This window comes from Echiichthys vipera (assembly GCF_963691815.1).
Source record: "Echiichthys vipera genome assembly, chromosome: 11".
Classification (NCBI taxonomy): Eukaryota; Metazoa; Chordata; class Actinopteri; order Perciformes; family Trachinidae; genus Echiichthys; species Echiichthys vipera.
Genome location: NC_139836.1, coordinates 9,541,728 through 9,567,417, shown reverse-complemented (window position 1 = coordinate 9,567,417; position 25,690 = coordinate 9,541,728). Strand labels below are relative to the sequence as shown.

The 25,690-nt window shown below is 39.7% G+C and overlaps 2 protein-coding genes across 2 annotated transcripts; one reads left to right on the top strand and one right to left on the bottom strand.

Moving 5' to 3' along the window:
* Positions 1-10,583: 10,583 nt before the first annotated feature.
* Positions 10,584-14,325, bottom strand: ccnj (cyclin J; the record flags this gene model as incomplete). The annotated part of the gene is made up of 6 exons (XM_083923387.1): positions 14,245-14,325; positions 13,855-13,944; positions 12,919-13,129; positions 12,533-12,832; positions 11,138-11,297; positions 10,584-10,929 (listed from the first exon to the last, which is right to left on the bottom strand). The coding sequence occupies exons 2-6, from the start codon at positions 13,921-13,923 to the stop codon at positions 10,584-10,586; spliced, it is 1,086 nt and encodes a 361-aa protein (XP_083779513.1). The 5' UTR covers positions 13,924-13,944; positions 14,245-14,325.
* Positions 14,326-20,094: 5,769 nt separating this feature from the next.
* Positions 20,095-24,107, top strand: znf518a (zinc finger protein 518A). Its single transcript, XM_083923531.1, has 3 exons — positions 20,095-20,155; positions 21,052-23,296; positions 23,456-24,107. Exons 2-3 carry the CDS (start codon positions 21,067-21,069, stop codon positions 24,094-24,096), a joined length of 2,871 nt encoding a protein of 956 aa, XP_083779657.1. The 5' UTR covers positions 20,095-20,155; positions 21,052-21,066; the 3' UTR covers positions 24,097-24,107.
* The last annotated feature ends 1,583 nt before the right edge of the window (positions 24,108-25,690 follow it).

Genomic DNA, 25,690 nt, shown 5'->3' with positions numbered 1-25,690 from the left:
GCTCCCACAAAATATCGCCGAGTACTATACGCATATCAACCTATAGCTGAAGTTATCCTTCAGAACTCTTCGAGGATAAATATTTTAATCTAATAAGGTGTAAAGAGTTATTTTGTAGCACGCCGAGGGCGACCCAGAAGACTGTTTTTATATGAGGAGCCATCTTGCATTTATTCCTTCCTCCATAGCAGGCGGCGGCTGATTGGCTAGAAGCACTGGGGGAGAGCCAATCAAAATGCACATTAAAAGAGGAACCGAATGGAAAGAAAAAGCGAAGAGCGATAGTTTTATCAATAATATTGGATGTATTGTTGCATCATATGTGGCTCTACTTCATCTTAAACATAAACAATCACTAACCGATGTGTGTGTGTCCGTGGGTGTATATGCTCTGCAAGACAGGTATCACTTTCCCGTCATCACTGGTGTAAAGTACATTTACCACACAGTCAAAGGAAATAATGATGTAAATCACAAACCATCCATTTTAATATCAATGTATGTTAAGAAGCACTAGGATTAGAAATGCTGGTGTTTTATCTCTGTCCACCTCTGTATGTAACAATCAAATAACAGAAAACTACAACTTTCATCATCTATTACTTGTTAACCAAGCAAATATGGCATCAGAATCAGAATCAGAAATACTTTAATAATCCCAGGGCGAAATTGTTTTAACTTTGTACAAACAGAATATTTAACAACAACAATATTATACAGATAACATACTGTATATTTGTAAAAACAGAAATATAAAACAGTATATATATATGTATAGTTTTATATTCACATTATTCACATTCATTTAATGGATTGCACAAATGCAATTACAGTACTTGTTCTTTACTTGAGTAATTCCATTCTATGCTACTTTATATTTCTACTCCACTGCATTTCAGAGGAAATGTTGCATGTTTCACTCCACTACATGTTTTTGTTAACTTCAGTTACTAGTCACTTTACCGATTCAGATTATCCATACAAAACAGTATCAACAAATGAAATAACATATTTGTATAGATTAAGATACATAGCAGTTTACAAAGTAAATGCAATTAGTCCCATCTTTATCAGCTGCAACATTAAAGCAATATTAATTCATATAACAATATATCAATAATTATAATTTGATAATATAATATTCTGAAATGGACCATTCTGCATAATGAGCACTTTATCTTTTTTGCACTTTAAGTACATTTTGAGGCTAATATTTTTGTACTTTTACTTAACTTTTACTAACTTGTAAAAGAGTATTTCTACAGCGTGGTATTACTACTTTTACTTTAGTAAAAGCTCTCAGTACTTCTTCCACCACTGCCTGCCATTAACCCAACAGGTCTTTCTCCTATCAAATGATTTTATCTTCAAATGTGTTACATTTATTCTACTGGTTTCATGCATGTTCCCTATAATTGTTTGCGTTCAGTTCAGTTAAAATTGAACCCTGAGCTGACCATTGGCCTGAAAAACTATTTTAATAAATTGTCTTACCTTTACATTTGAGCATAAATGACTTGATTGGTCATCATTCCACGCCTCTTCAAGACTGCAGCTATGCAATACGCCTATAATTTAGATGATACAAAATGGCACTTACATGAAATTTAAAAACAGAACTAAAGTAACACACATCCACATCATCTCAACTGTGATTTTAACACTTACCAAGCACATGAATATTCACATATTACTGATTGTTGTCATAGTTTTACCTAACGTTGTTTGTGCTGCTGGTTTATTTCAAAATTCTCAGTTTATCAAATGCAACCCAATGTTTTTCAGCCACTACAGGGAAAAAGAAACACAAGAGTTTAAAGCAAAGGCAGACAGAAAAGGACAAGAAAGCTTGTTTCAGTGGATGACCTTTCTCTGTCCTCATAATATTTCATGGTCTTTTACACTGAAAGCCTTTTATGTCAAAGACTTTATTTCCTTCTCATAAAGCATCTTGAAGGACATAGAAGTCCTATCTTTCTGCAATAAATGTGATGATAAAATATTGCAAGTACAGCCTGACATATTTTAGACCATGTCCACCCCTGCTAGCATGTTCTTCGAGCATTGTCATAGAAACCAGGTTTTTTTCTAATTCACAGACCATGGTTGAGAACAGTCTGCAAAATACCCAAAATAATATTCATGAAAACACAAACAATATGAGGCTGCTATGCAGGAGAAAGCACTGCATGCATGTGCCCAATGGTGCATGAACAGCAAAAGATAAACTTAAAGAAGAGGGCAGGTTTGGGGATGACAGAGGTGCATCTTGTACAGTACATTGCATTATGAAAGCATCACTGCAGAGAGCGCCTGAACATAATTTGAATTTCAAAATACTTTTATTTATCACATAATGAGCATCCTGTCTGTTTTCAGAATTTTTGGTTATGAAACGTTGTTATGCAATGTCTAAAATAAGCACAGGGCAGTGCAGCTCAGAGTGTGTGTTCACATTTTTAATAGAGTAAATCCTGTTTTATCTCTTCGGGGCTTTGAAAAGTAAACTAAATAGGTTAAAATGCACTGTGGTGAAGTAGTCATTTTGACTAGATTACATTTCTAAATCAGAAGCAGATATGATTACCTATGTGTTGGTTTTATTCATCATGTTTGTTATATTTAAAACCAGCAAAATATGTGAAAGTGAAACATGCTCATCTAAAGGGAGATCTGTTCGGAGGTGGTTGTAGCTCAACAGCTTGAGATTTTTTAAAACCCATTATCTGACAAGTAAAAATAACGGCAATGGGTGATGTTCGATATAGGCTGCAGTTTTGAAATCTGGCGGCTTATGAGCCTAATGTTTGTCCAGCAGAGCATTGGAGAAAATGAAAAAGTTATACGTAATGGGCTTATTCATCCTCCTTCAGAATAAGGACATTATTTTTATGAAGTGCTTTGTGTGTAATGAGCTCATGAACCTGGAGGAGGAGGATGATGCATCAGCCACTGTAGAGAAAAAATGTGGCAAAAGTTTTTTCTCCTGATTTGATTCCTATCTAATCCTTGAGTGGGGTTGACACTCCCAGACTAAAGATGCCCCTTGTAACACTATGACGGTACATTCAATCATCATATCATATAGTAAAAGCCTAAAGCACAAGAGTCTTTCATGTGTTAGAGGACTCTAGTTTGATGATTTCACAATATGAAATATCTTTAAATGCTGGTGAGTTGGTGTGAGCTTTAACACCATGATATGAAGTACTACAGTATCCGAATGCCTCAAAGTAGCTATTCCATACAGTGACCTCAGAGTCATGGATCAGGGATCTGGACTTTGATTCCAAAAAGTGAATAGGTGAATATTAAATATGTAAATGTTCTATATTACATAGATAAATATGACATTATGAAATAAATAACTATATGAATACACTTTGTAAAATATATACTGTAGGCAAAACAATAGTTTGTGAATAACTCGATCAAATTATTTAAAAATGTTATTTAATCATTTTTATAATACAATTACATTCAATAGTATTTCGTATTTCATTACAGATATTTCATTTCAAAATGCCCTTTTTATTTCATATAAGCATGACACTTTTCAAGTCTTATTTCAAAACAACACTGTTTATTTCATATCACTTTTCAGTGGTATTGTCAATAGTTACCTTAATAGTTTACTTTAACAAGGCTACTGATGCTACCCACCAAGGTTAACTATAGTTGGGTCGGCTTGTGAGCTTGGATTAGCCTAATACTCAGCATCAAAGATAGCCCCCGTCGTTTCACTTTACCCTGCTAACACTGATCTTTACTGGTGATGCTAAGCTAACAGGAGCTAAGTAATTCTGTTAGCGGTTGTTGATCTTTCTATTTTAAGTGGTGGAGAGGGCGGTGACAACACCATCTTAATGAAAAGTGACACCAAATAAAAGTCCCATTGGATGAAACCAATGAAATACAAACAAAAAGACGAAAGGGGGCATTTTGAAATTTATTATAGGAATTAAGGATTAAATAATGAGTTAAGTTTTAATATCTTAAATTATTTTGCAAATTATTGTTTCATTTATGTTTTCAATGTATTCATATGACAATTTATTTATTTATTTAGCACAATTTAAAAAAATACACAAATACTGACAAAGAATACAAATAACATACAGTGCAGGAAGAGGCTTAAAACAATCATATGTTTTATCAAATGTCTTTCTTAACATCGAACACTATGGTGCTACATAGGTGAGTGTGTCACCTATGTCATACTTGAATTGTTAGACAGCTAACCATCAAATACATTTTTTCATTGAATTCTGCAGACAAGTACACAGAAAAAAGTAAGACAGTGGTACAAAAAACACAGGCAAGAACAGAAAAACCCCAACACCTCTCCCAACAACCCACGTCAGACACGGTCACAATGACCAAACAAGCAACCGAATAACATGTAACATAAGTAGATAGGTAAAGTTAAAAAAATAAAAATAAAAATAAAGATAATTGCAAAAATAATGTAATTCAAGAAAGAGAAAAACAACAACAACAAAAAAATAAAAATTAATAAGAAGGTTGGGGGGGGGGGGGGGGGACGTCCTCTCTCCTTCAGAGCATTAGGAAATGTCCTCAGCATCATCAGGAGTGACAGTGAGACTATTACTAATAAGAGCCAGCAGTGGGTCCCAAGTTTGGTGGAATGCTGTCAAAGATCTAAATACGTGGGGTGTGTCTCCTTGTTACTATGCTGATGTTGCCCAGCTATATACATAAATCAGAGAGGGTTCTATCACAATCCACTTGGAAACACCCAAATGCAGACAGTTTATTGACTGGTTGCAGAGAATAAAGGTAATCGAGACGGCAGGATGAGAGCGTGGCACAGCAGCTGGCTCAAAAGATGTAAAGTTCTGGCTTCGTCCCTCCCCTTGGTCCCCATCTGCTATCTGTGTGTTACGTTCCTCATAATCCCTTCGCTATTGGAAACATAAAACTCGCATGCAAATGTTTCACCAAAACCAGTTCCCTCCAGACATTATTTTGCAGAGGCACCTTTGCTGGATCAAGAGCTTAGCATCGCTCGAGATGATTGTGGTTGTTTACAGAAATGCAAACAAGACAGAGCTTTTTTCCCCTTATCCCAGGATGCGGCGTAGCCAGACCCTACTACACTGCTGAACTGCTTGAATTCACAATTTAAGCAGCTTGAGATATTAAACTACCACTGGAGCTGAGTCAACAATCTGCTACTAGGTAAGTGAAGAGTCAGTACTGGAGAGTTGATTAGTGGATGGGTTGCAGGAGTGCAGCTTGGAGCAGGTTAACTAGTTTGGCAGCAGTCAGGTGTAGGAAGTGTAAGGGAAGCACCACGCCCACAACACAAGGAAACACTGTCTACCGAGACCATGACACTATCGGACTGCATGACACTATCGGACTGCATGACACTATCGGACTGCAAAAAACCTGTTCTAAAAAACCCTATTTAAAATGTGACTTAGAATACCTTTAGTATGCTTCTTATTTTGACAAATAAAAGACAACTGATCTGTACTTTTGCTATCTAGGATGTGAGAACTTTGAATCTCAAGAAAACACACTATATCAATGAGTTTGGGCGAAGCTCGTTTCAGTGTGACCAATTATATTACCAACATTTCTTTTGTAACTTTTCTAGACAGACTGGCAGTTTAATCGCTAGTGACAGGTGTATTGAAAATCCATGCTCCAGAGGCCTGCTCTGCTACACGTTGATCAATGGCACAATCACAAAAGTTCTCTCAAGGTCATCATCATTTATCAGAGTATTACATCGTACTGTTTATTACATGGATGAATGTACACTATATGGAAAATACAATTTGCTGAATCTGGTTAGTGCTTCGATTCATGGTGTTACAGGTGGATAGGTGGGTGTTTGGGTTTTTTTAAGATACATTTTAGCAACCACAGAAAGGTATGTGAAAGTCTGGCAGTTCTATCAACAACATGCTCAAAAGGCATTGAGCACTCTTCTAGTGTCATTGAGAGGAGACTCTACCAAGGGTTGAAAAAAACAAAACAGGCCACCAGTCGCATGTGCAGGGGCACCAGCGCACAGAAAGTTTTCTACCATGTAGGGCACCAATAGGGCACTGCATCTAATTTAAGACCACCCATTAGGACACTGCATCTCATTTTCTCTACTGAAAGGGCAATTTGGTCAACTGTGGTTGTTTTTTTTGTGCTATACAAATAAAGTTGGACTTGACTAGACTCTCGAAGGCACATTTGCTCTACTGAAAGGACACCCTATGCACCTTTTATCTATCATAGGGGCATCCAAGAGTGCACTGCATCTCATTTTCTCCACTCGAACGGCACCCGAGATGGCACTTTATCATATTTTCTCCACTGAAAGGACACCTTATGTGGACTTGATCTTGTTTTATCTACCATAGGGGCATCCAAGAGGGCACTAAATCATGTTTTTTCTCAGTTTTAAGGCCATTAGTGCATTGCATCTCATTTTCCACACTGGGAAGGCACCCTAGGGGCACTGCATAATGTTTTCTCCATTTAAACTGAGCCAATATGTATTTTTTAAAGGTGTGTCAGTTAGAAGCTACTCTACTGCTGGCCTGTACCCGGACACAGGAGGATACAGTGAATAAATAGGTGGTTAAGATGAAGCTTCCTGGATGACTTCATACATTTTGGTCCACCCACTGGTTTGGCTACTGAATTGGTATCCAAAGTAAGTAGACAGCAGTGTTTGGGAGGGGGAGTAGTGAAGCCTAAACAGTCATAATGCTTTGGTCTTCCCCACCAGGTTCATCAGTCTGCTTCCTCCTCCACAGGAAGCTCTGCAGCGTTTAACCTCAGAGAGGGGAAATGCTATTTTAGTAGCTCTGCCACATCGTGACATGTAGGAATTAGGAGTGCATTAGAGGTTGATTTAAAAATGCTGTTTCCGTCACACCTGACCACATTGTTTTATATCAGGAAGTGACTTTAGTTAGAAGACCCAGTGGGGTTTCTTTAAAAGGATAGCCACAATTTCTGCCTCAAAGTTGACTACATAATATGTGGGAGTGGAAGAGAAACACATTCATTTGGATGTTATATAACTATGGAGAGGCAGGCTTTGTGTCTGTTTCTAAACTTCAACTTTTCTTCTCATGTCCAGGGGAGTGGGCGCATGTGGTTCACCTCAGAGGTACACAATTTTAATATACTAGAATGAATACTTAGCTTATTCCTTTCCAACATTTGACCAGCCATTTAAATAATCGGAAGTTCAGACCCTATGAAACAAGTGTGAAATTTGGCTGAATCTGGTGTTAAATGACAATAAAGGTAATACCAGGATGAACTATGAGAAATGATGTGGGCATGAACTGACCTTTCTTCAATCTCGACTTGAGAAATCAACAGAGGTTTACAATGGGGATTTAAAGAGGCTGAATCCTAGAGACAATAATAGACAAATACACTACTGGCATGTTTTCATGATGTTACTAGCCCTGAATAGAGGTGAAAACTATAGTTAAGCATTGTTTCTTCTAGAAGAGATAGCAGGAATATACAGTAATAGAGCTGTGAAGCCAGAGATGAGAAGCATCAACAGAAATGTGGCACACACTGCCCTCTGCAGACTACAGATCGCAGTGTCACCTGACTTTTCCTTTCAGTTGTCATTTCTGATGCATTGTTTTAACTGTTACGGACTTCTTTGCCTTTATTAGATAGCCAACAGTAGAAGGATAACAGGAAATTATGACGTTCAATAAAGGTCCCCAGCCAGACACACACAGAGGACGTTGCAGTTGATGGTCAGCCCTCGGACACCCGACTATTTTGAAAGATGTTCAGCTGGTCTGAATATTACTATTGGATTAACAGGCTGCTGTTGCTGCTGGTTCCATGACCTCATATGTCACTATCTTGCCTACTGAACAAGAATTATGTTTTTTTCTAAAATCATACAAAATTAAAAAGGTACAAATACAGCTGCAGCATTAGACATTAGGCATTTTTCCAATCTTCTGATAAGCATCTAGAAACTACTTAGATTCATAATCAGGGACCACCTCATTAGGAACATCTGTACAATCTTATGCAATCCATCTGTCTTAGCGAAGATCATAATGATCTGTGTAAATTTAATTAAATAGATGGTGTTGTAGTGGGCAACATTATAGAGAGGTGTTTCTATTCTCTCCCCTTCCCATTTTCAAACATGAGGGAGGAAGAATATTAGGAACACCTCTCAATATTATGTAGTCCAGTACAACAACACTGCTAACTATGACTATTTAATCTACACCTCTGTGACAGTATCAACAAAACCTGAACATTAAAGGCATGGTAAAAGTAGTCTTTATGGCAGAACACTTAAATTAGATCGTACAGGTGTACTTGATAAGTGGTGATGGAGTGATGTCGGTTAGTAACGAGTCTATTATTGGGTTGTTGTGAACAACACGCTGCTCTACAGCACTGAGATTGCAGGGAGGGTTTGCTTTTGTTGTCTATAGCAGTGGTTCTCAAGCTGGGGGACAGATTATTTCCACATTTAGAAATTGGCTCATTTTGTTACATGCTTCTCTAATATTGCAGATGCTAAAAGAAAAAGCTGGAAGCTTTTAATATTGCAGCCGATGATTGAGACATCTAAAAAATTAAGTTTGGTACTGTAGCAGACCAAGCTTTCTTCCATAGACACTAACAATAAGTGATCACTAGGCTGTATTTAAATCCCCCATGTTTAAGGATTCTAATACATACATATATATATATATATATATATATTGGGGAAAAAAGTATTTAGTCAGCCACCGATTGTGCATCTTTGGCTCTCACAGACCTGTAACTACTTCTTTTAGAAGCTTTTCTGTCCTCCACTCATTACCTGCATTAATGGCACCTGTTTGAACTCGTTTTCTGTATAAAAGACACCTGTCCACACCCTCAAACAGTCAGACTTCAAACTCCACCATGGCAAAGACCTGTCAAAGGACAACAGGAACAAAATTGTAGACCTGCAGCAGGCTGGGAAAAGTGAATCTACAATAGGCGAACAGCTTGGTGTGAATAAATCTACTGTGGGAGCAATTATTCTTATTAAAATGGAAGACATACAAGACCAATGATAATCAAAAACACATCACAATACTGTGAAGCATGGGGGTGGAAACCTCATGCTTTGGGGCTGTTTTTCTGTAAAAGGGACAGGACGACTGATCTGTGTTAAGGAAAGAATGAATGGGGCCACGTATCGTGAGCTTTTGAGCCAAAACCTCCTTCCATGAGTGAGAGCGTTGAAGATGAAACGTGGCTGGTTCTTCCAGCATGACAATGAGCATGCCAAGGAGTTTTTTATTCCATATATATATATATATATATATATATATATATATATATATATATATATATATATATATAGCCGATGATTGTATATATATATTGTATATATCTTTGTATATATATACAAAGATAAATAAAGGGGAAAGCCACTTTAATTCAGAATTCCAATCTGTTATTCCTGTGGCTTAGGAAAGTTCAATCAATGGAGAACATGAGTTACTCTCTCTCAAAGCAGGAACCAAAGGTTCCAGAGGTTCCAAATTTGTGATGTCATTAGGTATAAAGTGTGGAGCTGCTCCATACACAATAAAAACCTGATTCTTTTGTATACCCAAATGAGCTTTATTCTCCTAGTGTTGTCAGTTGTGAACATTCATCTAGGTGCTCTGTCTCATCTATAACATCGTTCACAATTGTCTATTAAGCAGTTTTAACATGTTATACTTGATCATAATACATCACAAATTGTAGTTGCAACACTTGAGAAAACTTGTGTGGTTTTTGGAATAAGGAGAGAACCAATATTTTTGGACGGCCTCAAACCATAGGAACATGTATGAATTCTGAAAATGGATGTAGTTCCCCTTTAAACCAGAACTTCTTTTAAGGCGGCATCAAAGAAATCTACAGGACAAAAATCTCAGTTCTACTAACAAAGATTTCTATTTTATTTAAAACTATCATCATAGAAGTGCACAGCACTGAATGAAATCCTCTGTGCAGAAGAGCAACAATTTTCTCTGCAAAGAAATTGTGACATCTAGAGGAGTTATTTTTTTTTTTTAGTTTTACAAATGACAAATCAAAAAAAGAAAAAGGAAGTTCGAGGAGGTACAGAACACCTACACAATCTGTGCTCTCTAATCTCAACCACAAACCAACACAAGCCCCTTTTTGTAACCGCCCTTAACTAAAAAGCTTCAGGCATGAGGTATTTGTACATTCAATAATTCGGAGGTCATTTGGCTCAAATAAATACAAGACTTTTTGGTCTGTAGCTAACTTATATAGTAACACTGGTGGGTACAGATGTGCAAACTCTGACTCTAGCCACCTCACAACAACATTCATAACTTATATCTCAAAAAAACAAAACAAATCCTAATGCAGGCTCTCCGCAGGAAACTACACCAGAGTATACATATTGCACAGTGTACACCTTGTGGTTCAAAGTGCTGTACCAATCTCATCAAGTCTCTTCAAATTAAAAGCACCATTTCCCTGTGGTGTATTTTCAAGAGATCACATCTCTTCCTCCCCAAAAAGGACTACTTCCTGAAAACCCCTCATCTGTCAAAGCACGGAGCAGCGCAGGTGTAGTGCATGCTGACTTGGTAAGCCCTGCTGGGAACGCTGGACTTTGGATCCTGTGAGGCAGTGATGGACTGGGTGTTGCCGTTAGGAGGCTGCAGGCCGGCGGAGTGGCTGAGGTAGGAGGCAGGCCTGTGGTTAGGTGCAAGGCCTGGCTGCGGCTGCAGAGCCTGCTGGGGATACTGCATGCCAGGTCGGTGCAGGAACTGGGCCACAGTGGCTGTCTGTCCTGAACCGTGGTAAACCGTTTGGCCCTGCTGCTGCTGGCCGGGCTGCTGGCACTTCTGCTTGTTGGCCTCTTTGACGTCACCGTCATGTGCACTAGAAACAACAAAGAGTTGCACCGTGATTAGTGAAAAGATTCAGTGCTGTGAGGTGAGTATTGTTGAATGTGTAGCGTGACATGTATAAGCTACTGTCTGCTTGCACATTGTGTGAGATCTTATTGTCCTTGTGTAATGTGGCAGTGTGTACTGTGTGTCGTCAGCGTCTATCCATTGCGTCATCTGAGCTATAGACGGGTACACACATGAGAAGCTTATCGGCACACTGGACCAGGTTGTCCCATGTGTAGCCTGTGAGGCGCTGCAGTCGGGGTGGCCATGTAGGGGACAGGTTGAGGATGAGGCGGGACGTGGCCACACACGCAGCAGACACCAGTGAGGGGGCGAAACACAAAAACACATGATCTGAGGGAAAGAAGGACAAATAACAAAACCATCACCACATGCAGCCCAAAACTGCACTTCTCTACATTAAAACATACAGCAAGACTGTAGCAGCACTTTCTACCTATTTATACACTGTAGTATAGTTGTATATATACACAGAAGTCCTGATGGCTTGTTTAAAAGGCACAGTCTTAAAACAAGTGTGTGTATTTCTGTGTGGATTGTGCATTTTGATACTGTCACAGTATTCATTTAGCACCTTGACCTGCTTTTTAATAAAAATAGACATGCAAATCTCACTTTTTAAAATATATTTGACATTTAAGGCCAGAATCTAACTTCCTGATGTTAGAAAACACCATGCCATCAACAATTCCATGAAAACAGGTTATTACATTTGCTGTCTGTGAAAGCTGCAGTTGCACTTGTTGTCTCCCTGCCACAAAAAGACAGCCAACTAGACAGCTTAAACAGGGATGCTTTATCATGTGAATGTCGGCTAGGGGCTAGCCTTAATTGTAGGCAAAGCTATGTATACTAAATGATTTTTCCCAGCTGTTATCTTTAATTGAAAAATATCCATTTTGATGAACTAACATCTTGGCAATTCAGTTTGTTTTTCCACATAACCACATGAATAAAGACCTAGCTTAACTCCTGCTACGTCTAACTAGAATAGCAGAGAAGCAGTAGCAGCTTCGGTTTTGACTCTCATATAATGGATGTGATTTGTGGTGGTAAAGCTACCTTTAGATCACTTTTAAATGCATTTATGATGTTGATTTCAATAAAACAGCAGGAGATGGAAGGACACAGGAAAACATTTCCCTGCAAACTATGAATAATTCAAATAAACCATCTATCCTAAATGGGCAAAAAGGGTGAAAGGACACTACTGTGGGTAGACACTGAATTTCCACTTGCATTCTTTGAAGATTATCCAAAAGGAAGTAACTTATTGCACAGAATAATCAGCTGGCATTACAACATTTTGTATCTGTACTACAGGTCGCCAGCCAATCTGAAAACTTTACACTCGGCTGTTTGATTTCCTTACAGTATTTTGGGACGTACGAGTGCACGGGTTACACCTATAACATTTGTATTGATGCTTCTTTTGATTTAAATTGAGTGAATCTGAAATTTGCGACCAGACTGAACTGCTCCAAGGCCCCCTGTAGGTCTTCTGATCCCACATTGAGTGCTCTCTATAAGACTTACAAGGTCCAAATACCTTATTAAATGCAACTTACCTTGCAAGGAAACCTCCAGGAAGTAATCAGCATACTTGGCCATGTATAATTTGGTCTTCTCCAGGCAGGTCATAGGCCAACCATCGTGCAGGTCTCCCTCCTGGACGGCGATGGACAGGTAGTATTCTATGAAATGAGCGGCTGTCGGGAGGTACAGGTTCCACTGGAAGGTTTCCAGCAGGAGCAGCTCCATGTGAAGTAAACCCTGCTTGGTAAGGACAAGGTTCATGGAGCTCATGCAGCCCAGGCTGTTCAGGGTCTCCAGCTTGGGCACCCGGTCTTCCCTTTCCTCAAATTTACCTGCATATAGGAACAGTTGCAAGTCCTCACACCATACAGAGACCCAACAGACACGTGCAGCAGTATGTGGTCAGTTACGAACTCACTGGCCAAAAGAAGACATGAGAGCGAGACCATGTGAAGTTGCTGCACCGTGACATCATAGCGGTCCATGAAGAGGTCCAGCAGGTAGACGGCCAGGTGTCTGGCTGCAGGACACAGCCTGAAGTGGTTGCTGACGATGGCTATGAGGTCGGCAAAGTATCGCCTCAGGTTGATCTGAGGGGACTGGCCTTTGTAGGAAGGCAATTTGAGCTCCTGTTACACAACATATTGTGTTTGAGATAAGCAAAAATAAACAAGTAAAACATAATTAAGAAAACGTTTGTTCAAGTTATGCATATATTTAAAGAAAAACTATAACCAATATATGATTCAAAATTGGTTTAATTAACATCAGCCTGAAAAATCAGATATGTTTTGCCAGTTTTCACTGAGTTATTGACTGGAATATGTTGAATATACGTAGTTTACCAAAAAATGTTTAGCGTATGTTTAGTAGTTTTAGTAGGTTGTGGAAATGCCCTAATATTACAGTAGAATTCATCGTATGTATATTTATTATTTATCCAGTGTATTTGTCATTGCCTTTATATTATTTATTTAAATGGATTTGTATATTGTATTTATCCCATTTTAGTTGAAAGAAGTACTTCAGTTGAATGTTCAAAATACTTTTACATAATATTTTAAAAGCTCAGTAAATTCATGACGTTTCCAAAGTCAGTGAGTAAGCTTGTTGAATAATCGCGGTCTCAATATTGAACAAAAATAATCTTGATTAGGATTTTCGCCATACTCGAACACAGATTTATAACGGGACGGCAGATAAAGACAACAAATAAAGAAAATACCATGACACAAAGTCAGGGTTCTAAACACAAGATTAAATTATAATACAAGATTTAAAGTATTTAAAAAAAACAACTTAGTAAGTCATTTATTTTGTCCTAATGTGTGCATACTGGCAGTGTCCCACTCACTTTGTATCGTAGCGCCTGGTATATATCTGCAGCGAGTTGTCCTTTCCACCATTGGTCCTCTAGCTCCATTTAAAAGTGCTTTGGAAACGTCTAAAAGGCAAAACACGTGAAAGGCAACACATCAATCAATTCAAACGTGGCGCTGATGAGGCTTTGCACATATAAACCCAAGTATTTGATGCATCATGACACTTTTAAACTCGCTCAAACGTCATGCACAGCCGTATAACTGTTCACGTTGTCCCCGCGATCATTCCCCTGTCGTTCATTATATTTTTAGAAACTAGGACAAAAAAAACAACCCCGTTGACTGTTTAAAAGTGGACACTCACCCAATGAGCACATGTAGCCTAGTGAATGTTACAGGCAGCTTCACTAAAGTAAACTTACAGTCAAACTAGCCGGACATGCTTGCTCACACTCATTGTTGTATTGGTGAGGCTGCTCGGCTCAGCACGAGTTCAGCAAACGCTCCTGCTGCCTTCAGGTGCTAACGGAAAACACGAGCCTACATGAGCAACCCACGGAAATAAAACCGAGAGAGCCGGAGAGTGGTGTTAAACGGGTGGAAAACACTCAACTGATGTATATACTTCAGTTTGGCTGGATTCATACACTCAAGTAGGCTACACCTGTTGTCCCACACGTTTGATTCATTGTTGAAATTAACTTCTAAGTTTTGGTATAACGTACAGTTTAACAAGCTATATTAAAGTCCGATTTTTTTTACTGTCCCCCAGAGGGAACTTTAAGGGGAGATAAAAATTTCCCATTATCGCCTGAAGGCATCACTCCATATCGAGGTGAACGCAGGACCGGGCCAATCACAAGTAAGTATAGTAACTGTCAGCATCCAATCACTGACCTGATGCAGCCAATATCCGGTAAAGGAATTTGTCTAGAGCCAGAGGAATGATGTGTGGTTTTGATAATAATAATAATAATAATAATAATAATAATAATAATAATAATAATAATAATAATAATAATAATACTTTATTGTAGAACAAAATTATAAGGAGGAGATTACTATTGATCTGGCCAATAAGATTTCACATTAGGCATATTCATGTTTTGATAAAATACAGGCCCGATTGGCCACATTTACAGATGATATAGCAAAAAAATCACAATAGGTCACAAACTCCCATTCTGTAGCATGTAGCATATAATCTAACATTCAAAAAAATCCAAACATTGTGATGCACATTTGAAAGTACAGATTGTAATGTCGTCTTCCCACCGGTGGCCTTTTGCCTTACATACAAAGTCAATGCAAAAGATGTAAATTCATAGACCACACAACACGAACAATGTGAATGGCATGTCCACCATTTTCCATTCACAATTCAAATCATGTTGTGATTGTATCACCTCTTGTGTCAATAAACAACGTTGTAGACATGTACCATGACGTCACTAATGCGGCACAAAGCTAATTTATACAGCCAGGGTGAACACAACATAAGGTTAACCCTTCCCTGACGTTTAATTTTTGATAATGCTGACAGATAAACTTGACACTGAACATTTGGGGACTTTTAAAGCAATGTGGAAATAAAATATATGGAAAAGTTTTTAAAGGGGGCACGGTGGAGCGGTGGTTTGCACTGTCGCCTCACAGCAAAAGGGTTCCTGGTTTCGGACCCTGGGGCCCTTCTGTGTGGAGTTTGCATGTTCTCCCCGTGTCTGCGTGGGTTTTCTCCAGGTTCTCCGGATTCCTCCCACAGTCCAAAGACATGCACGTGTTAGGTTCATTGATGACTCTAAATTGCGCGTAGGTGTGATTGTGAATGGTTGTCTGTCTCTGTTTGTCTCTGTATATCTTGTCCAGGGTGTACCTCGCCTCACGCCCGATGTCAGCTGGGATTGGCCCCAGCTCCCCTGCGACCCTGATTGGGACAAACGGCTGGAGATGGGTGGGTCAACATATATTGCCTTTTATTTAATTAGAATATTTATGGTTAATGACAAGGATTCACCCAAACATCACTTGATGAAAGAGCCATTTATCTTCTTTGATAAAGCCAATGCAATGAAATACCAGTAAAACGAATAAGGAAACCCTATTTGTTTTTAACTGATATTTTACTACAATACATAACATTCAGAGAAATCCCATCTGTCAGTACCCTTGTTTGTCTCGCTCTCTTGCATTAGCCCAGAGGCACCCTGAGCTTCCCTCATCATGATGCCGGTTTAGACTAGATGCTTGTGACAATTGATCTGTTTTGTCCCTTTCACTCTCATTAAGAACAAAGTGACACTGACAACTGTGAGGGAACTGAAATCCACAGTAAACACATTTGCAAGTGTTCTTAAATGTACGGTATATGGTGAAAATCTGAACAAAGGGCAATAATAGCGTGAGTGTTGTCTGGGTACACTGCTGTGAGAGGAATGATTAGATCTAGCTTACAAGAAATTATAGTTAAGTTGTATTTTGGCATATTTACTGTAACCAGTTTGGCTGTGCATGCTGAGTTTCATGCTGACAAAATAACTCACAGAGTCATTTTTATAGTACAATTTCAAAGTAGGTCAATTTGCCCCAGCAACACAGCACAGTTCAGTTTGACCCAAATAGGTTAAAGCAACATCAATATTACAATGGCTTCCCTGCCTTTCAAAAGCAAATGAACTAATCAAATTCACTGTCCCTAGCTGCCCACACAGAGGAAGCTGATTGTATCATTAAAGACCACAGCTGATCCCTCATACCTATATGCAATTATCCAGATATCCGTAAGGTTGGGATGTCACACAGTACTATATGTAGGTAGAAATGTTTCGTTCCTTTTACTTTGGTGGTAGGCAGCAGAAAATTACATTGCACCTGAGTTGACCGTGTTCCAGTATGTCAAGCCAGAAAAGTAGTAGTAGATTACAACGCATTATAAGGTATTATGGACATTCAACACCGCAGCAACATATCCACATGTGAAGTTGGACTGTACGGTGTCTACGACTGATATTATTAGACGCAAATAAGACAGAGATGCTGATAAACAGTGTATTACTACAGCTTTCACTACTGTGCAGAGCAGACTTTTTTTAGATTTTGAGGTCAGAGGTTGGTTGCCCTGACTTTCCAAGTCGGAAATCCAACTTAAGGGAGCATTCCAGTTTAAATTTTTCAAAGGCACCAAAAGTGCTGCTACAGAGCCCTTCCTGCAGAGACTTTGGCCACAGAGACAGACCAAACACCATTTATCTGAAAACAACGGCCACACTGCCATGACACAGACCTGGATTAAAATGGGTAAAGTAACTCTTTAAGGTTAGATGGTTAGGGTTAGGCACTTAATTTGAATGGTGAATGTTAGATGGTTAAGGTTAAGCATTGAACTTGAATGCTCAGGTTTTGAATGAAATGCAGTGCCCAAGGTGGGCGTGACGAGGGGCACGGGTGCAAGCGGACTCTCTGTGAGATAATAAAACACATCCTGCTTAAAAAACCTTAATCAGTTGTTAAAAAGGTCATTTAAAAATGATAAATATGCGTTTAAAAAAGAGATTCAAGGTTACACTGACAGGATGTTTAGCAGTAGATATATAGATTATTCAAATACTTCCCATCCTGAACAATTACTCCCTCTGTTAAACAAAAGTGTGAGATATCGTGTTAGGTGCCGTCATACTATCTCATTTGGAATTAATAAAATAATTAAAATAGATAAAATGATACATACGTTATTAACCATAGGATGTAAATGATATAGTTGTAATAAAAAACATGAGTATAAAAAGTGTGCAGTATAAAAACCATGTATATACCAAAGATAAAAGGTTGGTAAAGTGCTGTAGTAAGTGCTTAAAGCATAAAAATCACCCAACCAGTATTAACAATAATTCATGAGTAGATAACACACAATGTTCGTACAATAAAAATTAAACAAGATGGGTGGTTAGTGTAGGTGGCTGGGAAGCAAATCCAGTTTCTGCGAGTTTCTGCAAATCTAAGCTTATGATAGACATAATTTACTTTTCAGGCCCAGAAGCTACATCTAGTATTTCTTGCACTTCATGGCAGAGACACAGAGAACACAGATTGGGCTTTTATCAGGAGAGGGGCTTAAGGAGACAGGCACTTAAACAGCACATTCCAGACAGGGCGTCATTACAGATATATTCAGACAGACAGTATGAGAAAAATAGTGTGTTTTGAACAATAAAGCATGTTAACATGTTCTAATAGAACCCCAAAACACATATGAACCCAAAAATCACTTTAAATTATTGTAGAAGGTAAACCAGGGTGTCGCCTCTTCTGTGACTTCCAAGTAAATGTATTCTTGCAGCGACTGGATCCAACTGCCATTTATTCTCACATCTTGTCACAAAACTCCTCCTGTAATATGTGACTTTGCACACATCTACTAAAATCCAGGAACAACATAATATGTGTGTTATCTGCTAATTCCCTTTTATCATAACTAATAAAAAAGAGCAATCCAGAGATCGTGGCTGCATGCAGACTGTGAGACATAAGAGGATTGGTAATGTTAAGTGCTCTGTGGTAGAGGCTGCTGGGGCGGTGGGTCGTCTTGTTCTTAATGGGCTGTGAATGTCTCCCAGAGGGAACAAATGGTGTCCTACGTGGAGGGAGCTGGTAGCCATCCTTTCTGTGCTTTTCTTCTCTCTGGTGTCATGCAGTGCCTTGGTGGAGGGCAGCTGACAGCCATTGACTTGCTGCACGGGAATGGTACAACCCACTGCTGTTCTTTCTCATAAAAGACTCGCAGAAATACCAATGTAGAGGATGTAAGCGGGCTGTCAGCTATTGATATTCCACTGGCTCAGTACTGGCAGTGTGCTTTCTCTGTGTTTGCAGAAGGAAAATCATCTTTTGGATCTGTTATCTGAATATTTGGATTGAGGCTGTTGGTGATGCCAACGATCTTAGATGACTCACCTGGTTGCCCTTAAATCTGAACCACTGATTTTTCTTTTGATTTACATCAGACATTCCTTTGTAACAAATGCTCATCATGATCTTTTCTAGTTTTGGCAGGGCTCTGTTGCAAGCTGCTGGCTGCTCAAATACAATTATGCCCATATAGACTCCTTTAAACATTTAAAAATATTGTATATATTCCTACTGTTATTCTTATATTTCACACTTCCCTGTGTTTATACCGTTCATATTTTTCTATATAGAGAATTTATTGTATCTTATTGATGCTTCTTTTATGTTGGCTCTCCTCTTTGCTGCTGTTATATGTAAATCTCTCTTACTTGCCATTTATGGCAAAACCAACAAGTCACACAGGAATAATGGAGTGCATATGCAAAGTCATTTTTGACAAAGTTCACAGTAAAAGTCAAGAAGTTACATTCACATTAAAGATCACTAAAAGGTCACTGGTGCTTTTCTTTATGGCTGTCATCGTACTGTGTGGAGTAGCCCTTCATTGAATGTTAATTTGTGAACTGCTGGGCAGACCCAAAAGGGCAGAGGTAACCTACAGCCTCACTTTATGACATTACTGTAGGCTACATACCTGGAATAACAGAGCACTACCTGATCATATGCAAACTGACTCCCGAGTGAGCGTGAAAAGAGAACATTTAAAAAATAATTCAGTTTTGTTTTTGATCATATTACAACACTACATTCACTGTGGTTCATTCACATACAAGTGCAGTGTATGAACCACGTATCATACTGAGTTCTCATTGCTCTTCGTTGAACCAACCAAAGTTAAACTTGATCATGATACAGCTTTTTATTTTTAAACAAAAATTAGAATATGAACAGTGGCTGCACTGGAGATTAAATAATATTGAAATTGTAAAAATGTCAGGAGCCTTTAACAGTCAAAGTTCTTGAGTTAATAGTGTTCAGAGGCAGATAAATGTGTATTTTCAATCCAAATGTGCCTGGCGTTGCAGCATGTTTTAAAAGCTAAACATTTCATAACTCACGTGTGTTAAGGGTCCTAATATCTGGGGCTGATAAAGTGCAGGGGTTGCAACAGTATCCAGAAGCTTTCACTTAAGACCATTAGGATATAGTGCTTGTTTGGTCATTATCAGAATCAGAATCAGAAATAGAAAACGTTTTGGGGTCGTTTTATCTCATGCTGACAGAAGTGAATGCTCCTCATAAGAGTTAAATCCCTACACGAACGCACTGAGAGCAGTGTTTGCATTGAGAGCTGTAGGCCCGGGACAGCACGGCTCTGTCTCTGTCGGAGGCACCGGGCTAAAGGCTAAAGCAGCTCAGAGGCTGTAATCCCCGTATGAAACCATCATGGCTGCCGCTCGCTGAGCTGTCAAGCTCTCCACAAAAGAAAAGGTAAAAAAAACAACCGAGACAAACGCACAGAACTACAGCTTTACGGTCTATCTATATCACCCGGTGGGTTTATCTGCAGTAGTAACTCGATGCAAGGTTAAACAAAACGGGCCCGGCGTAACTTTGTTGTTACGCTTTTTTTATTCTTCAAGTTATTTCGTCTTTGTAAGCTCTGCTCTTCTCGCGTCACGTTAATTCAAATCGCCCAAACGCTACGTCAGAAAGCGTTTAAACACTTAGCACCGAGGGTAAATAACAACAGTTGTTTTCACGCGAAAGGCAGAAGGCTCTAACGGTGTCACAGTTGGCTAGTTTTATCGTAACTTCACTTCACATTCCCAAGGCGGTCGTTGCTCGTTACAAAGGCAGTCTCATCACTTTGTTGTGGTCAAGTCAAACTACAATGGCCGCACGGTTCACCCAGTAATCTGTCGCTAATAAGGGCTACTTCCAGCTTTGGCGGTGTGTTTGTTGGTAGTTTAGGGAGGGTATCTTTCAAATATCGCCGCTCGTCATAGCTCATTTAACTGTGTGTTAAGCAAGTTCACAACTAGTATGTGTGCAGGTGAGTTAACGTGCAGTTTCCTGCACCCGGGGGTTGATGAGAATCTAGATTTCGTTGTTTCATACTTGATCCGAGTGGGATGAATTTATCCATACAGAGGCGTTTGAACCATAGCCATCAACAGGTGGACTCAACATTAAACCATGCAGAGAAATACTGTGAATGCAGCTTCTTCTTTTTAATTGTGAAGTGATGAAATGGCAGTCTCAACATACACAACATGCTGGTTCTTGTCATAGCAAAAGTAAATACATAGATTTATTGTAATGGTCCTTAAGTTGTATTTTTTTGTTGTTGATTTTTTTTTGCTTTTGTTTTTCTGCACTTTCAGAAAACTGACACAAACATGGATTCAGTGGATATTTGCGCAGCTACCTCCAGAGGAGATAATAAACGGCGCGTCAACAAGAAGAATAGAGATTGGCGCAAACGGCTCCACCTCAGGAAGACTGCCGTTCGGCCTCCAACTATGCAAAGTGAAGATAAGCACGGACCAAAGAAGATAGCAGAGGAGTGGGAGCAAAGCACAGTGTGGCCTTCATCAAAGAAGACCCCCCAGGAAGCACAGCAGGGTAACGACAGGACAAATGACGGCGGGAATACACTCAGGTTCACTTGTTCTCAATGTAGGGACAACTTGGAATATGTTCCCAAAGACTTAGTGAAACACTTTGAGGAAATCCACAGAGGGAGCCCACCAGTTTTTTCCTGCCATACGTGTACTTTCAGTACGCATGAGTTCTCCTACCTTCAGGTTCACCTATTAAGCCACAATGACACTTTTTCTAGTTGCAGCATTTGTAATGACAACGTTCAGCGCACATGGCCTGAATTCAGTGCGCACCTGACCATGTATCATTGCCCAAATGGCAAATATTCATGTGAAATGTGTCAGAAATTCTCCACGAGTGATGTTAGAGAGTTTTTAGAGCACATGTTTGCACATAATTTGGGTCTGGAAGGAGCTAAGGATTTATCGCTGCGCACAAAGGGCAAGAATAAGTTTGGGCCTAAAACAACTACTCAAACTTTCCGTTGTCAGCACTGTGGCTACGAAGCATCTCAGAAATGGTTGATTACGAAGCATGTTAAAGCTGTCCATGTTTGCCAGAATGGTAATCGGAGAAAGAATGAGAAGAAGGAGGAGGTTCATTCAATAGCAATGAAACCAAATGAACCAATCCCAAAAATGAAGCCTAGAGTAACAAGAAGTGCAGTTAGGGAAATGTGCTGGCTGACACAAGACTGCCTTTCTCTGCCAGGGAGGGAGTTCCTGGATAAATACTGCCATCTGTCAGATCCACAAACAACACTAGAGGAGACTCAGCAGTTTTTGATGAAATCTGTTGCCGGGGAAACCGGCGACCAGAAATGGACCAAGGCTCTTAAAACTGTTTTGTCAAACGTCCCTCAAGATATAACTCTTCACCCGAAATCAGAGAATGGCACTGTGCCGGACTCTGCGGATCTCACTGTCCTGACCGTCAAGAATAAGATAACTGTGGCTCAGAACGGTGCTACTTACGCCAAAAGGCTGAAAATGATGACATCCTCAGACAAGGAAACTGTTTCCCCTGAAAGTGCTCCTGATGATGCTCGTCATGTAACTGACCAAAATGGATGTCAGTCTAACTCGAACGATGTGAAACCGTGTCCACAGGCTGATGCCAAACTAAATAATGACGTCTCAATGCCAGCCCAGAGTGAGCCATCTGAGTGCACTCAAATGCAGGAAAACAGAGAGAATCAGAAATTAAAGACTGATCAGGACATTGGGGAACATAGCAAAAAACCAGAGGAGCCCATGCATGAGGATGGGATTAATATCTCCAGTAAGCTGAAGTTTACAAATGAGAGCGGAGAGCAGACATCCATCCATAAAGCTGTACCAAAAAATAAGAGACGAAGACGAAAAAGAAGGTCTAAAAGAGCGGATAAAAGATCAGTAGGATTAAAGATAGTGCTGAAGAAGAATCCAGTGAAGGAGAAGCAGTGGGTGTCACAAAGCTCTTTGTCTCCATCAGGAGGTGGTCTAACAGATGACCAGCATGGACTGCCAAGCCCTCGGAAGACATCGGAGGAGACCGCACAGGTTCTCCAAAACCCGCTGCTAACAGAGATACACCCGAAGAAATGGAGCAAAGCTTCCGAGACCGATCTGGTCGACCCCGCTGAAGAAATGACTTTAAGTCTACAATCATTGCCAGGGGAAGATCTTACCCCCAGTTGTGCTGAAAAGCCAATGGGGTCTAAAAATATGGACGGAAGCACGCCCGTTGTGCTCGAAGTTTTGCCGTCGACACATCAAGAAATGCGAAATGACGCAGAGAAGTCACTGCAGCTCTCGGAAGTAGAAGTTGAAGAGAGCGGTGCAGCTTGTAAGAAAGGCCAGTCAAATTTGAGGGCTGCAGTTGGGACTGAAGCAGAGACTTGCCCAGAGAACATACACCTCCAAACACCAGGCAGTGGCACAGACTGCCATGTGTCAGACGTTGAGATGAGTTCAGCCGCTGATGGAGTGACTCCTCACTACACCGAGTCTTCCCCTATTTCCCAACCTGTTATTACAGCACAGGGTAAGGCTGCAAATTATAGTTTCTACATAGACATAATGGTTAAGGATTTAACATTCAATGGCGTTGTCTTGACATACATTTGAAAGTTCAGTTTAAATTTCCCAATCAAGGGCAAACCCATCCGTTTTCAATCAAGTATTTTCACCTTTTGTCTTGCAGGTAGGGTGAACTCTGAAGATTTAAGTGTTGCTCTCTCTTCAGAGCACAGTGACCACAGTGTTGAGAGGATGAGAGACAGAGATGTTCCTGCTGACTCCTGCTCAGATCTCCACAGCAACGTCGGACAGGAGCCCTCACCAGCCTCTGGGCATCAGTGGCAGCCGCCGCCAAAGAACCTGGAGAGGACCCTGAAGTTAGTAGCCATAAATCCATCTCAGTTGGTTAAGCGTCCAGCGGGAGACCAGCCTGTCGTGGTGCTAAACCATCCAGACGCTGACATCCCCGAGGTTGCCAGGATCATGGAGGTCATCAACAGGTACAGGGGAGAGGTGCAGAAGGTCGTTCTGTCGCGGAGAACTGCTAATGCTCTCGCAGCCATGGACGAGCCAACGGACGCCCAGCCTGATTCTGCTGGGCACGCTAAAAACTCCGTACAGGAGAGATTCATGTTGAAATTGAAACTCCGTCGGCTGAGCAGGAAAAAGTACGAAGTAGTCGGCGCAGTCTCTCCCAGCAGGGATGTCGCGACGAAGTTTCGCTGCTGGTTTTGCGGCAGGGTCTTTGCATGTCAGGAAACGTGGATGGTCCATCGGCAGCGACATCTGATGGAGTGGAAAAGGCCAAACTGTGAAAACTCTTAAAAGTCGCACACACTGGATGAAAAATGATGGAAAATGACTTTGCAATACAACAAAACAATCATGTAAGCCGTGAATGACATTCTCCTTTTTTTTTTTTTTTAAGAAGTCTTAATTACGATTGGTCGGTTTTGAGGAGAATCAAATTATCACGCCTCCTGGAGGGTTCACATTCTCAGGGTAAACATTTACCTATTGTCTCTCAGTTGGAGTAGCTCGATACACACTCTTTGTACATTGGTGATTATTTGTAAAGCCACAAGGAGGTGGTGTCGATGATTTAGTTCTTTGTATTGTTTTTATTTTGTGTACGCAATAGCTTTATTTAAGGTGATTAAGTACACTGTCATATGGAATCTTTTATAGAACACTGTAATATGTATATTTGCCATACCATCTGAATTTTATGAATCAGTTTATGTACGGGTAGGCTCTACAGTGTGGTAGCTATCATATTTATGTTTTTGGAATGGGACGCAGACCCACAAGTTACTTAGATATACCAAAACTGTGTGTTTCAAAAAAGACAATAAGCTGTTTTATTCAACATTTATTTATGACTCTTAGGTTAAACCTGTATATGCTTTTCTTTCTGCTTTTTGGGGGCCTTTGGAAGAATCAGTCTATTTGTAGAAGTTTTGTATAAACTCCAAATTATGTTCAAATAATAGTATTATCTGTAAGGGGTATATTTTCATTCATTCATTTAGTGGAAGCAGATGTCCCTAAAGACACGATTAATTTAAAAAAGTAAACCTATGTTTTGTGATGTTAATGAAATACTAGCAAATCTTTAAGAATCTTGATTTAAGAGGCCTGGATGATTTGATCATATATATATATTTTTTTCTGGTGACTTTCCTCTTTTGACTTGAAATGATAACCTTATCTTTTAATTGCACTATGAAAAGAGGATTTATATTTCCCATTACCTCAACTTTATCAGGCCTAAGCTTTTGACAATCTCAACCAATGTCCTACTGTGGCTCAACATTTCCCTCTGCGGCCATGATCCCTCAGTATTCACAGCAAGGGGAACGGTGGCTCCTGTGTGTATGTGTGCGTGCGTGTGTTAGTCAAGGACCATTGGACAGATGCACCTGTCCTGTATACTGATACTGTGCTTGTGTCCCCGTTTCTAGAGTGCACAATTCAGTGTCAGTTACTCACTGTATATATATACACTTTTTTTTCAATTTAGATAAGATTTATAATTGTATATAGTCCACGTAGAGGTACTGTAAAAAAAAGCTGAGTTTTCACCAAGTGCCTAGGAATTCAAGTTATGCAACAAATGTGCATGAGTATGATAGCATTACTTGTTGACCAGACAATAAATGAACCAGTTTGTCAGTCCCTGGTGGCATTTTGATGACTGCAGGCGTGAGTTATACACCACAAGCAAATAGTTTTATTACAACAAAATATACAACTTTGTATTTTTGGCTTCCTAAAAACAAAGTATTTGTCTACACGCTTCCTTCAGCTACTACAGCAACACTGTCGCATTCCTTGCATTCATTTTACTGACTGAGCATTAAAAAACATCTTAATAAAACAAGTTAAAAAGTAATATGAGTCAGTGATCCTTTGGTTC

Excerpts from the sequence above, each read along its gene's own strand:
- znf518a (XM_083923531.1), top strand. The coding sequence starts at position 21,067 with ATGGATTCAGTGGATATTTGCGCAGCTACCTCCAGAGGAGATAATAAA. Across the intron at positions 23,297-23,455 it reads ACCTGTTATTACAGCACAGG|GTAGGGTGAACTCTGAAGAT; the intron begins GTAAGGCTGCAA and ends TTTGTCTTGCAG.